General features: G+C 35.3%; 2 protein-coding genes across 5 annotated transcripts in view; one reads left to right on the forward strand and one right to left on the reverse strand.

Annotated features, from left to right (window-relative positions):
- Positions 1-3,370, forward strand: part of LOC111629675 (tyrosine-protein phosphatase non-receptor type 4-like) — a 98,523-nt gene extending 95,153 nt beyond the window's left edge. For both annotated transcript variants that reach the window (XM_023373559.1, XM_023373560.1), the window contains exon 27: positions 1,160-3,370. In XM_023373559.1, the coding sequence (XP_023229327.1) occupies positions 1,160-1,197 (38 nt within the window). In that variant the 3' untranslated portion in view covers positions 1,198-3,370. The remainder of the gene's footprint in view (positions 1-1,159) is intronic.
- Positions 3,371-3,450: 80 nt separating this feature from the next.
- On the reverse strand, positions 3,451-14,751 carry LOC111629677 (transmembrane protein 177-like). Of its 3 annotated transcripts, none has more exons than XM_023373562.1 (4): positions 14,706-14,751; positions 6,772-6,931; positions 4,303-4,354; positions 3,451-4,230 (listed from the first exon to the last, which is right to left on the reverse strand). In XM_023373562.1, exons 2-4 carry the CDS (start codon positions 6,918-6,920, stop codon positions 3,478-3,480), a joined length of 954 nt encoding a protein of 317 aa, XP_023229330.1. In that variant the 5' UTR covers positions 6,921-6,931; positions 14,706-14,751; the 3' UTR covers positions 3,451-3,477. The 3 variants fall into 3 exon arrangements, with proteins under 3 accessions (XP_023229330.1, XP_023229331.1, XP_023229333.1); XM_023373563.1 differs by having other exon boundaries at positions 14,686-14,725; XM_023373565.1 differs by lacking the exon at positions 14,706-14,751 and adding an exon at positions 14,654-14,667.
- Between the last annotated feature and the right edge of the window lie 3,960 nt (positions 14,752-18,711).

The following is an 18,711-nucleotide window of genomic DNA, read 5'->3' on the forward strand; positions in this document are numbered from 1 at the left end:
GCAAAATTAAATCATAAGACTTCTGATTCTGTTCTGAAAACTAAAAGGAAAATTCCTATTAAAAAATCAAATGAGTTAGCAGTTAAAAAGACATCTAAAGTGCAGGCAAGTATAATTTGTAATGATTTTTTTATAATGTTTTGTTTTATTAGAAATTTTAAGATAACTATGATGATTTTCTTTATATATTTTATAAATACAAAATAAAAACAAAATCTATATATGTTCAATGTTTTAATGGATACATTTCTAACAAAATATTTAATTTTTATTTTCAGTGTTACTTAAAAATAAAATTAAATATTTTAAATTGGAATGTACATTTAAAAATGCTTATTCCTATAAATTGAAGCTTATTAGAATGATGTAGTAGAAATAGATTCTAATAATTTGATAAGTTCAAATTAATGCAAAATAATATTTAAAAAACTTCTTGTTGAAATGTCACACATGAAATCAATGTATCATTATATCTTGAATATTGGTAATTAATAATTGAATGTGAGAAACATGTTAAATCAATTATTCTTGAATCACCAATAAATCTTCCATATAACAAATCTTACTTAATTTATTGGCTTTTGATTTAAGTAACAGTACCATGTTGTTTGAAAAATATTTTGGTAAATAGATTTATAGTGTTCATTATGTGCACAAGATGAATNATTAAAGAACATGAGGCAGCAATAAGATTAAAATATAATATTATTTACGTGCGTTATATTGTCATATTACTGATTATATTTAAAATTTCTTTAGCACTGAGGAGGGGCTTGAAAATTAAGTAAGCTCAAAATACATACGAAAAAACAATAAAGGAAGTTTTTTTTTAACCTAAATAGCTGTGGGATAGTCTACCAAAGTAATTCTTTTCAGATTAAAGAGAAAAGTATTTACAGAATGAATAAAACAGCTACCATTATAGATATTTTAAAAAACACATGCTCTCCACCTCAAATTAAGTTAAATAATTTAAAAATATGATTAAAAATTGCAGCCTGGCATTGTGATGATGTCACAATAAATAATTTTTGTTTATTTTGAATTTGTTTCTGTTGTTTTAATATTGTAAGAACCAGAAAAAATAAATAAAATAAATGTAAAATTAATTATTCTTCTTACACTTTGAATTACAATTAGAATTTTTATTCTTTGGCAGATGGCATTGTTAAACCATTGGCAGAGTACCAAAGGTGAAAACCCAAGAAGGGGAGCTACCGATCTGGGTCTTCCGCCGCCTCGAGTTGCCGGCTTAAAAATTTTTAAATATGCAATACGACAAATCTTGCCTTACTCGGAGATGCTGTGACATCTATAGACTTCCTTATCATTTATTTAGTGTGGTTTTTCTTAGTAGTGATATATTTCGTTGCTTATTTTTAAAATGTATTAAATGATAGTCACCGGCCACTGCGGGTCCAGTGCTGCGGTGCGTGCCGAGAGTCATCTGTTTTCGTCCATGTTCAGATCTTTCGGAATGCCAAGTGTAGTGTTTGTCTACGATTCAGTTTTGGCTCTCAAGACCGGTAATTTATTTTCATTAACAGAGAGAGATGGGCAAGAAAAGAGAGTCGTACGGGCCGGCACGAGCGAAGGGAGAGGAATTCACTTGGCTCGTCGCGGCCATACCTACCTCTTCGGAGCACAAGGGTTGCCCGTGGCCGTCTGTATATAAATGTATGGATCGAACGTACCTAGAACTTTAAAACTTTCTAGAGATCCACTGCCACTTTTATGCTTATCTTCGACATCCGATCGAACAGACATAGCTGCCAGATTATATACCATAACAAGATATATTTTTGTAGAATACACCCATTTTGTACATAAACACTTGTAGATATAATGTTAATTAGAATAATTATGCTTTGGGATATTTAGGTGTTTGTACAGAAAGTGGTTAGGACTTATCCTGGTTGGCAGCACCGGATAGGAACGTGACTTGCGTGGTTTCTGTCCGTCGGATCTGAGCGGCGAATCGTCTCTCTGCTCAGACTGACGGCACCGAGTGCCAGGTACGAATGGAGCCAGAAAGACAGGGTAGGATCGAGGTTGACTTATATAATACAATTTTCATATGTATTTACATTGTCATTGATAAAATAACAGATAGTTCCCTCTCTTATTGTCGTCCTCCGATTATACATTATCATTTTATCCATTAACAAGTTTTGTCCACAATTAAAAAAAGCCATAATTACTCTTTCACTCGGTTTATTGTATGTATGTGCTATAAATTCTTAACAGTCTACCACATTCAATAATAGTCGCACTGCATCTAACTGTCTCACTTCCGACATCTCCAAACCAAGGCAACATATTAAAATGTGTTGATGTTCTGTCAGAAATTTAAAAACAAATACAGTAAATGGAGATTGTCTTCCTTACAAAGTATTCTAAAGGTTAATTAAGAGGTTAACTTTAAACCTTATTGCGTAATGCAATATGTTCTTGTCTTAATAGTTAATTCTCTTATTTTTTATTGCGTATACTTTAAGAAGTAACTTATTCACTGCCATTTATCTAAAATTAGAACATGTCGCTTTTGGTATCGGAAAGTTGCCGTAGTGCCTGTTCGAATGGCGGCACGGCCATAGAAGACGTCCTGGACATCGAACCAAAATTATATCCATTCGGTTTGGAAAATGCATTTGCAGCCTCTTATGTAATCCATAAAATATTTATGGCAGTCTACGATAAATATCCACGATGTCAATTTTCTTCTAAAAATCCGACAATCACCGGTTTTGGTATATGTCCAAGATAGGATTCTGCATATATATTAAATTTTAAAAAATAGACTAAATTTTGTAAATGCAGTTTCTATTGTTATTTATGTTATTTATTTGTGCAATTATTACGGAAAAGTTTTTCTTTCGTCCGCGTGTGAGTGTAGTCGCGTCAGAAATAAGCCGTAATTTATTTGCAAACTTCGTCGGAATTCTTGAGTAGAAGCGACTTTTTTAAATGTTGATAGACATATCACTTTATACGACTTTGGTGTTATTTGTGCAATTAACGCCTTTAGATTTGATATACTTTTATCTGTACAAACTGGCAGTTACTACAGCAGCTATTTTGTGATGATTTTGTTACAATAATGCCCACTTTGCTATTCTGTTGTTATTTACCAAGAGTATTTTGTACGACAAGCCAGGAGCACACTAGTACTTAAGCTATTATTTTGTACTTATCGACATTTGCGTTGCATTAAATCATCTACGTTTTTATCGACCCAGAACAGATGACCCGATTATGTTGTGTGCATGTTAAGATAACAAAACTGATCTTTTTAGTGTTCCTGGCCATCTCATTGTCGGTTGCAGAAATTTCATTGAACAGAAATAAATGAATTTTCATGTTTTCTGAATATAAAGTGTCATTTTTCTTCTTTTATTATTACTAATACTATGTACACTTATAAATTTCATGCAGTAAAGTTACTTCAAAGGTATTCACAAACAAAATACTACTTATCTAATTCGCTTCTATACTTTCCAAAATTTGCTGTTCTTTTGCCTTCATTGCTTTCAAATTATCCAGGCGGACAGTCAAAGGTAATGTCACAGCTCTGATGAATGTCTTCCTGTTTCCGTGCCAGGTGAAATACTTTTCACCCTCTTCCCCCATTAAAGTCCTCAGAGCTACATTTCGCTTCAGACACTTTTCGTAATATTCGATTCCTCCATTAAGATATTCCGATGACGTCTTGGCAGCAGTCCTGTCGGCGTAACCGTCCCAGTATTGACTTGCTGCATCTTTTGTGGTAACGAAAAGGAAGAGACCGAGAGAACCACAGATGGAATACAGGGCCGCTCTGAGTTTTAGTGGAAGTCTGTACAGTTGAAACCGAACTGCCAGTCCATTACCAAGGAGATAGGCGGCAGTTATGGCAATGGTACCCCCCACCCCGTAAGCATACACGTAACTGGTGGTGCAATAGTGTATCTCCCTGGCTGTGGCAAATTTCTGTGCTGCCCTGCTCAGCACCAGCGAGTCCAGCAGCGATTGGCCTGCCCGGGTGCTCCAGTGAACGGAAGAATTGTTCTGTAGTTTTATGGCATGCTTTTCCACGTCGTCCTCTTTGGTGTAGTTGAAGTGGTTGGGCAGACCCACCAACCCTCCCGTATTCAGCTGCGTGCTTCCCGCATGAAAGGTGTCAAATCCGCACACCATGAAAAATTTAAAGGACTCTTTCTGCTTCTCGGTTAAATTGCTCTCTTCCAATACCTAAAATGTTACGGTAGAAATTCATTTTATAATACAATTAAAGCATCGCCACCACACTTGTTTTCCACTTACCTCTTTGCTTAATGATACTAGTTCACTACTCAAAGGCTTTTCAAATCCAGAACTAAATGAGAAAAAGTTAACATTAATGCTATCATTTAAAGAAAACAAAATGTTTTCATTTTTCTCCATCAAAAATAGCATTTGTTCCAGTATTTTCATGCTTAGCAAATGTTCTTGTCGAGTTTGAGACTGTTAAATGGTTATGGATTCTCATTTTATTTCTGGTATCTCTAGATAAAAAAACTATATAGACCAAAAACAAGATTACCTATTGTTTCGCGATACAAGAAAGAGTCATAAAACGTTGGCTCTGCTGGATGTGCATGTTATATGGCCACAAAAGGAAGTTTATTGCCAAAATCGGTCTAGTTTTGCAACACAAACTGTCTCTTGAATATGCAGGTTACGTACTAAAAGGCTAATGTTTTCAACTTCTTAAAATGCCCACTTTGAAAATAAACTGGCATAGTGAACATCATTGTTGAGTAACTCATTAGACTTGGTAAAACAATTACTTTTGGTGCATTCGTCACACAAAATAATTTGAAGAAGAAATGCCAAATGCAGTTTTCTTTGTGGTCTTGCATTAGTCTGGTAAATTTTAAAACATCATGTTTATGTACATAATATTACAACTGTCTTCTTATCATTTTATCCAAAAATACACACTATTAAGAAACAATTCGCCCAAAAAAAAAAAAACAATTGCTAATAAACTGATGTGCCAAAAAATTAGACACAGCAGCACATGCAATATTATTACTTTCTACCCACAAGAGAAGTATTTTGAGCCAGAACATTTGCATGTGACACCATAGGTATGACAGTTATGTGTGAGTTTGGTTAGAGTAGTAATGGGCCATGTAAATTACAGCAGAGCATCGATTAACCGAATCAATTGGGGACGGGTTGTTCGGAAAATCGATTTTTCGGATAACTGATTATGTACGAAAAATATATTAACCTATCCCACGTTGAAATTCGTTCAAATCCTGGCACGTCCTTAAGTACCCTCTCACGGTCGCGCCAGTGCTGCCAGCTAAAACACGCATACCAACAAAAATAATATTGGAGTAGCCCAAGACATAGCCAAAGTTTGCAGTGCCACAGCACTAGCAGAAATTTAAGTTTGCCGACTGGAAAGCTTTTGGTTAACTGACGTTTCGGTTGATCGATATTCAGATAATCGATGCTCTACTGTATTGTCATTTGTTCATGGACAGATAGTTGTCCATTTCTTGCTCCAATAATCAGTGAAGTGGCCAATGCTCTCTCATTTTCCTGGGCAACAGTTTCAAGGATTTACCAGGAATACTAAAATTTCAGACAGATATCCACAGCATGTGCAGTGTTGGCATTCACAACTGATGCAAGAACGGATACTGCTGGCGGCTAACCGTGTTAGTAATCACATAAAGAACAACTCTGCACCAAATCCCATCAGACTTCAACACGGGTACTACCAAACCTATCAGTCAGCACACTGTATAACATACACTGCAATCTTTGGGGTTTGGTAGTCGTCAACCCACTTGGGTGCCACTACTGATATCCAGACTTCGGGCAATGTGCTTCACCTGGACCAGAGAACGTTGAAATTGGACAATGGATTACTGGTGCCGTGTTGCGTGGTCAGGATAAATCTCAACTCGCAGCTTGAGAGCTGAAACACAATGACCACTCGAAGTCATGGATCCATTGTGTCGGCCTGGTGTCGTGCAATTTTTCTACAATGGTCACTCCAGAAAATATAAATTGTGCTAAAATGGTAATTCAAGAGTGGCTGACCATGTTGATATGATACATGGCAGAACAGCCAGACACTTCTTACATTTATGCCAGAAAGATTGCAAAAATGGAATCAAACCTATTTTACTATAAAAGTAGTTTGACAGTCATTAAAGGAGCATGCTTTCGAATAAGGTTAATGCAGCCTTATTTATAAATGCAAACTTAGTTAATTGAGACAGATCATATCAAACTTACTGATGTCGGGTGCAGAAAATCTTCATCTTCCTATTATTAGCCTTTGCACCCAGAAGCAATAACAGTTTTGTGACACGTGCCATTGGTTCCAAACAAATTACCAGCATAATATTTCCAAAAAAACAACATTAACTTGCTGTGTAAATTGAGTTATTGACAAATTTTACTTTTAACACTTAGTCTAAATAAATAGACATGCATACACACAGGCTTATCACACCAGTGAATGAGATTAATTCACAAATTCTTTAATGATTTTTAACATCTTTAGGTTATCATGGCATAGATTGGCCACCTCATAGCCCCAATTTAGATATTGATCTCTTTTTGTGGGATTATGTTAAAGATTTTATTGAAGAGTCAATACACTCAATAGAAAGAGAAATAACAGATGTTTAAAACGTGTCATTCTGTAAAAATGTTCTCTTGTCAAGGCTTTCCGCACTTTCTGGAAAACATTTGGAGCAAAATTTACACTTTAAAAGAACTTACCTGTAAAACTGAAACACCTTCCTGTAGTTATCCAGAAACCAACTATGCAGACCCACGTATCCGGTAAAGGAACTGATGGACGCGGCCATCACTGCACACCTGCTGAAGATCAGGCCATTCTTTGTCAGGAACCAACTAGTATTTATCATTTTTTAGAATTCTGAAAAGTACAGAATGTGTGTTGATAAGTAAGATATTTGATTCCCTTAATGAATACCACATGATTGTCAGGACAGACAATTCTATTACCACTTGTATGAAGTGATAAATACATAGAACTTTGGTCCATCCTATAATCCAATAATAAAATTAAACATTTTCGGTTTCACACACACACCAATTAGGACTCGATAACAATGTTTTGTTGATGCAATACCAGTAGACAATAGCCACTTTTCCGCCTTCAATTGGCAGCGAGGCTATTTTTCGCTCGGAATACCTTACCATAAAACATATCGCAAAACGCATCGACAGCCACCAGTACTAAATACCTGCAGTTGTTTGATAAGAAAATTCCTATGCATTTTGTCAAGAAGTCTGGTGACTGGCAAGACAAAACATAAACTGATCACTGTATCGACCACGATGCATTCCACGGATCAGCCAGAGCCAACAAAAAGACTAAAAGGAGCGGGACAACCCTTTATTGTCTGTTTCGTCTTTCAACAGACAGACAATGCCATGTCATGCATCTCTATGTTCTTGTCCAGAAGCATTAACAATACAGGTATACCTCGGATTACATCGTTTCAAGTTAATTCGTTCTTGATACATCATTTGTCAAAAAAAATATATGGAAAAATAAAAATCAAGTTTAAGTCATTTTATTTGACTTTATGTCTGTCCGCCACAAATACTGAAGTTGTAATATCACTAGAAAAGTGTTAAAAGCACATAAAATCATTTTAAAATACATACATTTACAGTAAATGTTAATATAATCATCATAAATCCTAGAGAACGAAATATGAAAACATCTGTGACTCTGTGTCGTCGTCCTATTTAGTGGTCTTTAAAAAAGAGCTCAATATTGACATTTTCCACGGTAGTTCCAATATCTACTGTTTAGCGTCGTTGTCAGCGCCACTCGAAATTGGTAAATTTAAAATAAATTAGTTTATTTTCTGTGGCAAAATAATTTTAATAACTGTATTTGCTATTTAACCTTACAAAATCATCCTATAATGTCTTTGAGAAAACCACATTCACAAATAAAGAGTTTGCGATGTACTGTAAACATGTATATTTACAAGTATGTATGTATCTGTATTCATTAAATTTAGACTATTTTTTTTTAAATTTATTTGTTTGTAAGCTTAAAATAGATTCTTATTAACTACTGTATATATTATTAAAAATGCATTTATAAATAAAACACAGAACTGGGAATGGTTATTTGTGGTTTAGCCTAGTGACAAGTAAATCCGACAAGTCGTTTTTCGATTTAAGTCACCTCTCCTGGAACAAATTACCGACGTAAGGTAAGGTATAGCTGTATTTTGAATGGAAAAGATAAATGATATTACAAAAAGGGTGCCATTTAGATATTAACACTAAATAAAAAAATACAGGAGAGTGCAGGTAGAGATATACAAAAATTTGGAGTGTACCATAGATGCTGCAACATAAATGTGTGCATTTACAAAGAAAAAATAAACATTCTTCTTTAGTTGCTGTTACGTTTTTAGTCACATCAACACAGGCAGTAATTTTCTTAGAAAAGGAGCACTGACGACGGTGTCTACAAATATGAAATGTTTGCGATCTTTTCCTCACCATGCATCAAAAAGTATCCAGGTATATCCCGAATTTAAACCCGAAACTTGTGGAACAAAAGCGCGTACTGCTTCTGCACGCCCACCATTTTGCAGTGTGAAAAATTTCACTTTTCACTTGTAGCTATATTGCAAAACTACTTACCCATCCCTTGCATTTATCTTTTCAATGGGCTCAATGGTTACGTGCCTTGCCTGGACGGGATGGCCACGAAAGTTTCCCAGGTTTTCTCCACATTGGTAATGACCAAATAGGGCCCAGTTACCCTTTAAAAGACCTCCCGAAAGGCATCCCCCTAGACAGAACACCCAAGTGTTACGTTGCCATAACTTAACAAAACAAATATCCCTCCAACTCTTAATGTCGGGAGGGCATTAAGGGGTTTTTTTACTCGTACCCACTTTAAAATTTTGAAATACTATATATCAAGATACTGGTGAATTTTAAAAAGGTTCATTAATCTGTGCCATTTTGTACATCAAATAAAAAAAGATGGAACAAGTTTTCGTAAATATCCTGCGGAAGAGAATCTACGTTTAAAATGGATAAAAGCCATCAGTAAGAAAAGGTAAGATTTATTTAATACTCCATAATTAAATAATGTAGGGAAAATGAATAATTTTATAACATTATGCTACTTACCATTGATGCTACTTTTGCATTTTTATTATAAGTAAAAAAGGTTAGTCCCAAGAAAGGAGTTTGTACTGGTACCGAATGAAAGTGTGTTCAATCTGAGCAACAAGTACATGATTAAGTCNGTAAGTAATCCTATAATTTTTTGTTTATAGCATAGTTTGTACGGATTACTCCCAAAAAATTATACATGTTTTGGAAATGTTGAGTGGAATTAGTCTAGAATCGGTTAATTTTATATAAGAAAACCTTTCGAACAGCCTTAGTCCGTAAAGTTCCCACCTATCGGGCTGCGATTGGCTCACTCCTACAACGTAATTTTCGGTTAGCGTGGAACGTATCTAAGCGTTATAGGGGGGTCTACTGTATATCCCAAATTTAAACCCGAAACTTGTGGAACAAAAGCGCATACTGCTTCTGCACGCCCACCATTTTTGCGGTGTGAAAAATTTCACTTCTCACTTGTAGCTATATTGCAAAACTACTTACCCATCCCTTGAATTTACCCTTTCAATGAGCTCAATGGTTCCGTGCCTTGCCTGGACGGGATGGCCACGGAAGTTTCCCAGATTTTCTCCACGTTTGTAATGACCAAATAGGGACCAGTTACCCTTTAAAAGACCTCCCGAAAGGCATCCCCCTAGACAGAACACCCAAGTGTTGCATTGCCATAACTTAACAAAACAAATATCCCAAATTTCTCCACAACACCGTGTTAACGCAAAATTAATCAACCACAAACCTTTACGGTGCGAAATTACATATAAAAATCGAGTTAAAAAGTTCCCACAAACGTTTTCGAACCCACTTAGGTTCTTCTTCAGGTGAAAAAACTTAAATACTCAAAAACATTCGATGGAATCCAAAATTTGAATGAGAAACGATCAACGAATACGATGAATTCTGCCACTGTCGTCATCAATACGCATGCGTATTTTACCGATGTAAACATTTTTCTTTTTATAGAATATTTTCTCTGTCCTGTATAAGCATTTCCCACGCTAGGGATAGAGACAATTCCTCCTTATTATTAATGCACCTGTGTTTCGGGCCGCTTTATATATAGACATTGCCTCTATCCATCTTAGATGTTCCGTATGCGGTGTGCTGTGAATGATTCTAGCCTCATTAAACTTATATATCTGGATCTGTAGCATAATGAGCAAGTGCCGTAGTTAGAACCATAGCTAACATAGTAGCATAACGAGCAAGTGCTGAGCTTAGAACCATAGCTAACATAGCGAAACGCCATGGTTATTACAACCTTATGAGTAAATTATCCAAGAAACTACGCCATCCACAAGTATCCGCAAGAGACGCAGGGCAGGAAGACGACAGACCAGAGCATAAAGACAGAGTTCCGGTCACTTACAACCCGTGGTTACAGAAACTCTACTCAGAGATTGCTAAAAAGAAAAACATCAATATCACATACAGGAGATGTCCCACGGTCTTTAATATACTCCGTAATGCTAAAGATCCTCCCAACAATCACATGCTTTCGGGAGTATATACCATCCCATTGAATGATCATCGATGTAATGAAGAGTTATTATACATTGGCTCCACTAAGCGCTCGTTATCTGTCAGATTAAAAGAACACATCGCAGACATACAGCATGGAAGACTAACTACGGCACTTGCTCGTTATGCTACAGATCCAGATATCGATCCTAAGTTTAATGAGGCTAGAATCATTCACACCACACCGCATACGGAACATCTAAGATGGATAGAGGCAATGTCTATATATAAAGCGGCCCGAAACAACAGGTGCATTAATAATAAGGAGGAATTATCTCTATCCCTAGCGTGGGAAATGCTTATACAGGACAGAGAAAATATTCTATAAAAAGAAAAATGTTTACATCGGTAAAATACGCATGCGTATTGATGACGACAGTGGCAGAATTCATCGTATTCGTTGATCGTTTCTCATTCAAATTTTGGATTCCATCGAATGTTTTTGAGTATTTAAGTTTTTTCACCTGAAGAAGAACCTAAGTGGGTTTGAAAACGTTTGTGGGAACTTTTTAACTCGATTTTTGTATGTAATTTTGCACCGTAAAGGTTTGTGGTTGATTAATTTAACAAATATCCCTCCAACTCTTAATGTCGGGAGGACATTAAGGGGTTTTTTACTCGTACCCACTTTAAAATTTTGAAATACTATATATCAAGATACTGGTGAATTTTAAAAAGGTTCATTAATCTGTGCCATTTTGTACATCAAATAAAAAAAGATGGAACAAGTTTTCGTAAATATCCTGCGGAAGAGAATCTACGTTTAAAATGGATAAAAGCCATCAGTAAGAAAAGGTAAGGTTTATTTAATACTCCATAGTTAAATAATGTAGGGAAAATGAATAATTTTATAACATCCATGCTACTTACCATTGATGCTACTTTTGCATTTTTATTAAAAGTAAAAATGTTAGTCCCAAGAAAGGAGTTTGTACTGGTACCAAATGAAAGTGTGTTCAATCTGAGCAACAAGTACATGATTAAGTCCCATTAATGAGTCCAGTGGACACAGCTGTTTTTTTTAGACTACGAAAGCAGGTTCTCTAGTTCTCCACCCACATGTGAACTTTCAGACTGTGACACAAGGCCATCTAGTATAGAAGTTTCTGTAGGGACAAGTTATACAATGCTAAAACTGAAGTTTGACAAGAGAAGACTGTAAACTTTGGAGCAGAAATGCAGGGGGCAAGATCACATTATCTAGTGCTTATATGATGAACAGTGTAGAATGAAACCAGAAAACAAATTGTTAGCTGAAAAAATGAAAAATATCATATAGAAAGCTTAGAGAATTACAGTGCCCAAGGTATGTAACAATAATTCACATGAAAACATATTAATATTCCTAATATCCTATTATATCAATATAGTACATTATGNTCAAATAAAAAAAGATGGAACAAGTTTTCGTAAATATCCTGCGGAAGAGAATCTACGTTTAAAATGGATAAAAGCCATCAGTAAGAAAAGGTAAGATTTATTTAATACTCCATAATTAAATAATGTAGGGAAAATGAATAATTTTATAACATTATGCTACTTACCATTGATGCTACTTTTGCATTTTTATTATAAGTAAAAAAGGTTAGTCCCAAGAAAGGAGTTTGTACTGGTACCGAATGAAAGTGTGTTCAATCTGAGCAACAAGTACATGATTAAGTCCCCTTAATGAGTCCAGTGGACAGAGCTGTTTTTTTTAGACTACGAAAGCAGGTTCTCTACTTCACCCACATGTGAACTTTCAGACTGTGACATAAGACCATCTAGTTCTGCGTCTAATACAGAAATTTCTGTAGGGACAAGTTATACAATGCTAAAACTGAAGTTTGACAAGAGAAGACTGTAAACTTTGGAGCAGAAATGCAGGAGGCAAGATCACAGTGTAGAATGAAACCAGAAAACAAATTGTTAGCTGAAAAATATATATATCATAGCTTAGAGAATTACAGTGCCCAAGGTATGTAACAATAATTCACATGAAAACATATTAATATTCCTAATATCCTATTATATCAATATAGTACATTATGTGAGAATTCTGACTTCAACATAAACAATCTAATGTCTGGACAATAAAACTTTGTTGTTATTAATAACTTTCAACTTTTACACACGGGAATAAATCAGCTGTTAAGTTCTTGGCAGTGAAAGTGACGCTTTCTCATAACCTTCCGACCTACTGTCTCGATTTCATCAGTTCAATATAGCAAGTAACTGCAAATTTAGGTAGTGGTCGCTAGTCCCTCTTGGATTAAAGTCATCAAAATTTTCCTGTGTCAATGACAAACGTACTCTATCAGATTTTTACATTACCAGTGTAGAATGAAACCAGAAAACAAATTGTTAGCTGAAAAAATGAAAAATATCATATAGAAAGCTTAGAGAATTACAGTGCCCAAGGTATGTAACAATAATTCACATGAAAACATATTAATATTCCTAATATCCTATTATATCAATATAGTACATTATGTGAGAATTCTGACTTCAACATAAACAATCTAATGTCTGGACAATAAAACTTTGTTGTTATTAATAAACTTTCAACTTTTACACACAGGAATAAATTGGCTGTTAAGTTCTCGGCAGTGAAAGCGATGCTTTCTCGTAACCTTCCGACCGACTGTATCGATTTCATCAGTTCAATATAGCAAGTAACTGCAAATTTAGGTAGTGGTCGGCAGTCCCTCTTGGATTAAAGTCATCAAAATTTTCCTATGTCAATGACAATCGTACTCTATCGGATTTTTACATTACCCCGAACTGCACCTAGAAGAAGAACTTTCTTGATCCAGACTGGTCCAAACCCAAACCCCCTCAAGATCCTAATCTCAACCTCAAATCAAGAATCATCACTATCAATGCAGGTATTTTCCAACTCGCAAACAATCGTAAACTGTCTCTCTCACAATTGCTAGATAGCTAGGTTAAGTCTATATATTGTATCATGTACTCCTTTTTATTGAAATTAAATGGTTATTTAGTTGTAAACTTTAGTGTCGGTGTACTTTACTTCTGTCGGGCTATCTCTCCGTCTCCATCCGGAACCCGATCGCTCGCTCACATGGCCGACTTTTTAACCTAATCGAAATCGCCATCGTGGTTCCCATGTCAACCGAGACACAGTGGCGTCAGTCCCGATCAAAGAGGTGCCAACCCTCCGATCACAATTATAACACAAAATTGATTTTATGTAGCCTACTATTAATTGTTTAATTTTTTTATGGTGATTTGTGTTAGTGACTAATAAAATTATACATATTTTTAGATAACAGCAAAGCAGATTTGATACTTGAACAGCTGGTTGTTTACAATAAACAAAAGCCTTATTGGAGCCACAACACGGTAAAATACCGTGTCTTACGGAGCAAAAAGTCTTCTAGGGCATATACATTTGCTAGAAAAACTCCACTTTTATTATTACTGTCAAAATCAACATTGAAAAGACATATAGGCTCCAGTTGTTTTTCTTCTAATTCTTAGAAAATTCATCAGATCCTACATTTCCGACTACACGAGAATTGCACGAGTATATTCGGAAGAATTGTAGACCCAAAACTTAACCTTTATCACAAAAAATAGTAAAGGCAGCACCCCATGTTTATGGGCCAGAAACTGGTGATTTTTTGCAATATTTTAAAACATTCTAAATTTTGTTTATAAAATGTTAAAATTAATAAAAATTAATGTAATAAAGTAAAAGAACATGTTTTTACATTGTTTCATTGCTTTTTTAAGGAAAAAATTGTAAGAATATAAAAATATTTTTAAAGCTGAAAATTGTCTTAATGTGGCCATAACAAGTACAGTACATTTACCACCACCCTATTAATTATTATTGCATTTAACCTTAAATGATTATTGAATAATATGTATATTGTTTTAGACTGTTCTGCAGAAATCCAGACAAAATCTTAATTAAAAAAAATTAATAATTTGCTATAACCTAAGTTTGAATTAGGTATTATCACAACTTACAGAGGAATAACTTTACTCACGTGTTCCACACCAAACCACACACCGAAGATGGAGGCGCCCTCTCACTCGTTCGTCTCGATCGGACGTATTAATAAATTAAAATTAAAAAAATGAATTGTTTGACATTCAACTAATTAAAATAAAATTAATTCCTATCCAACAATAATATAGTTAAAATGAGGTTCGGTTGAGTCTGGTTTAGTTACATTTGAGTATTGTAATTTTTTTCGCCATTAATTTTGGTTCGGGTAGCGGCATAAAATTAACACAAATTTGACTTTTAAACGAATTTGTTCTCAGTAAAGAGTGACTTTTCGCATAGAATGAGGGCTAAAATTTTCGTAAATTATTAAAACTTTGCTGCAATTTTTAAAATACTTCGTTAAAATAGGAAAAATAATAATAATAATAAACTTGTAAAACTACTGCCAAATTCTTATTATAGCCCAAATTAGTCGTCACATTTCGCAAAGCAATTCGGCCTAAAATTATGTTCTAATGCCAGAGTGATGATTACTAGTTGAAGTATGTTGTAAAAGCGTCTAGAGCAGTGTTTCTCAACCTTTTCTGGCCATGCCCCACGAAACTATCTTTAAAATCCTAATGTCCCCCCGTGACAGAAAACATGACTTCTTTGAAAAAGAAAAATAAAAGGACAGTTCAAGTACTGTGTAGAAAATCATCAAGAAATTGCTAAATAATAGCGAGGTTGCGGCCGACGTTTTCATCTGTAAAACGTAAACGTCGAGCGCCGCTATCTTGTAAGCGACGCTCGACGTTCGACGTTCACGTTTTAGAGACGAAAACGTCGGCCGCAACCTCTCTAATTTCTTTTCTTCAATAACAAATCATTTACAGTACTAAACCCGCATTTAACTAAATACGACGATGGAAATGACAAAAGTAATTTTCTCGCTAAACTTATCATAATTGGGTATTTTGTTTCTGTCTCGACACAGCCACGCTATTGTATTTATTATGTTGAATAGTGTTTTAAACAACCGCGTTTCTTGCCCATCGTAGCACGAGCGTCATCTGCAGCACACGATGTTATATTATTTCATTGGTATTTGAGTTTTATCTAAATATATTTTTAGCTTATTGTATATATCAATGGCAGTAGTTGTGGTTTTCAATGTTTCACAGAACGTCATCTCTTCATTGAATTCATCATTGTCAATATATCTTACATAAGTCATCAATACAGCATGATTGTCTCTTAAAACGGCAAAACCGTATTTGGGACAAGGCTGTCTCGGAGACTCCCTACTAAGCGAAATCACTTTGACGCTCAAAGCGGGTCTCGTTCTCCAATCTTCTTTGGTATCGCTGCTTTTGGGCGCAATAGTTCAAACTTCGCCGGCCACGATGCATTTTCGATGAAATTAACCTATCCAATTTCGAAATTTCTCTCCGTTGCGTGTCGGGCCGGGTTGAATTTTTGTCGATTCGTAACGAAAATTTCCCGTTTTTGAAAAAAAAATCGTGGCTACTGTATCGTCCCTAATATAATGGCGGTCAAGGCGGCAGCCCATCGCCCTGGGAGACCCGGGCTCGAATCCGAACGGGTCGAAAAATCCCCATGAATTCTTCGGGGGGTGTTCCATTCGGCCCCGTCCCTCACCACCCGGCAGCCCCATTGTGGGCCTGGCCGAACCCATAATGGGCTTGCTAAAAGAGGCCCTGTTAGTGCCCACAGGGCGGAAAGAGTTTAAAAAAAACCCTAACATAACCTCAAATTTTTAACGGTCCCACGATTTTACTATACTAGATAATGTTAAAATCACCCACTTGTAACGACATAAAACCGTTTTAACATCATATTTGAAGCACTCCCAAATTTACGAAATTAGATTACAAATTTTATTTAACATAGAAGTGAAACTACGTGTTCAGTCCTAAGGTCAGAGTTCACTTCTTAGAATGACCGTGGGTGGTACTGTACTCTCCTCCACCTGACTTCGGCGGGGTCAGGTTTTTGCCTGTTTGTAGAAGAGGGTCGCCATTTTGTATTTTATTTTGACTCGGTTTTCGGTCCCATTACTACCTACAAGTCTGCATTTTTTTTATGTGCAAATGATTTGGGCATCTAATACAGTACTCTGCCAAATATCAACTCTCGACATGTACTCCTTTATACCTCTACACTAATCACACAAAACTGCAGTACGATTTTATAAACAAGACATAGTCTTGTCAATAAATTTATAAATGAGAACTTAATACGAACATCCACAAACACGTGAATTAGCTGTAACCTTAACACGCACGTGTTGGTATTTGCACTAGTTGTAAGCAGAGTTTAAAATCTGCTACTCATTAGCACCCCTCCCCATTAACTCCACATCTTCAATTGTTAAGAATTCGGAGAACTGAGGGGTCACGAAAGGGAAGGAATAGCTTGGCCCGAGAATAGAGGAGAGAAAGGATGACACTAGGGTTTCTCAAATGGGACCCCCTTTTTTCTTTTAACCCAGGAAATCCCACAAATTTCTTAGATCACTTTTTGCATATTTTGTGTTAAGATTACACTTTCTATTTGCAAAATCTCATCAATTTTAACTCAAACTGTCACAATACATTTGTATTTATTAATTTTTAAAAAGCTAATAAGTAGGTTTAAATTTTTACTTATTACTCGTCACAGATTGTTAATACTGTAATCAATATGTAGCCTACTTGTGGCATAACACTGAAAATTCTTTACTCGTAATAGCTTGAATAATTGCACCAATGCCGTCTTAATTTTTAACCATGCTCAGTAGCTTCGATAATTGCATTATGCGGGTTGTGCAAATTGGGCAAGGATACAAACAGGTACGAAGTCTGCAAGTATGAAGTTTTTCTTCATACACCCGATTATTAAAGCTTTTGACCAGTATAATTCGAATATGAAATGTATTGAACAATATGTTTAAATTATCTTAAAATTGTGGCCATCTGGCCACAATATTTTGGAGGTTGCAGGACGTATTAATATTTATTAATTATTGTAAATATTTCAGCTGTGTGAGATTTGTAGAGATGGGGAGAAGTTCTAAGAGTGTGTCTAATGAAATTTTGACAACCATTAGCCATTATACCGACAGAAGTTGCTTCGGGACATACCTATATTACTTTGGTGCAATACAAAATACAGCTGTAATTTTTACAAAACAAATGAAGTGTAAGCATTTTCTAAATTAGCCTAACACTTTTAGGAATTCAAGATTGAATCCAGGTATTATACATACAATGTTGCAACAGATTTTCTCAATCAATAGATAATAGACAAAGCAATATAGAAAGAAAATTAAATGGCAGGAAGTTTAGATGACTTGTTAGAAAAACCAAGCAATCGTGACCAAGTACAGCTTCGGGAGGATGCAGAAATTCTCGTTGTTAAGCTAAGGCATTCTCGTTGAAGGACATCAATAGAAGATGCACTGGCGGCCATTCCTCCCTCACATTACTCAAGATCTCTGCAAATTTCACTGCCGAAATGCAGATCTGACAAACCTTGTTAGGTTTCTTTTACTGGTCATTACAGTGTACCAAACCAAATAAAAATAGAATTGAATTATAGTTCCAATATATTTTCTGCTTAAAAATTCTTTACAGTAATATGCTTAGATGAAGAAACTAAATACAAATTATAGATATGTTCTATGTTAAATAATAAGTTGTTAAAGAATAGTTAGTTTGAACTTTCCACAGTAATACGAAACTTCTAAAAATAATTCCACATCCTGTGCAATTTAATATATGAATGGACATTATTTACACGAAAAAAAAAGGAAGGAAATGTGCATTTCCTTTCAGATTCTCTTCATTCTCAAAGGAAATGCACATTTCCTTGATTTTTTTTTTTGAAATTATAATTTCTTGTGATAATCATAAAGCAATTATTTTTTCAATGCTCCATTTATAGTACTTAAACGGTGCTGGATCATTTGATTCTCTTTGGATGCATTGAACCAGGATCTTCAGATAAATGCAAATTCCATTATAATCTGATCCGGATATTCTGGAAGTTATTCGACGCCA

This window comes from Centruroides sculpturatus, unplaced genomic scaffold, assembly GCF_000671375.1.
Source record: "Centruroides sculpturatus isolate CEXI.00-Female unplaced genomic scaffold, Cexi_2.0 scaffold238, whole genome shotgun sequence".
In the NCBI taxonomy this organism is placed as follows: Eukaryota; Metazoa; Arthropoda; class Arachnida; order Scorpiones; family Buthidae; genus Centruroides; species Centruroides sculpturatus.

Coding starts and splice junctions, on each gene's coding strand:
- LOC111629677 (XM_023373562.1), bottom strand. CDS start 6,920: ATGATAAATACTAGTTGGTTCCTGACAAAGAATGGCCTGATCTTCAGC. Junction 4,355..6,771: donor AAGGTGTTTCAGTTTTACAG/GTAAGTTCTTTT, acceptor TTTCTCATTTAG/TTCTGGATTTGAAAAGCCTT. Junction 4,231..4,302: donor TAGTATCATTAAGCAAAGAG/GTAAGTGGAAAA, acceptor GTAACATTTTAG/GTATTGGAAGAGAGCAATTT.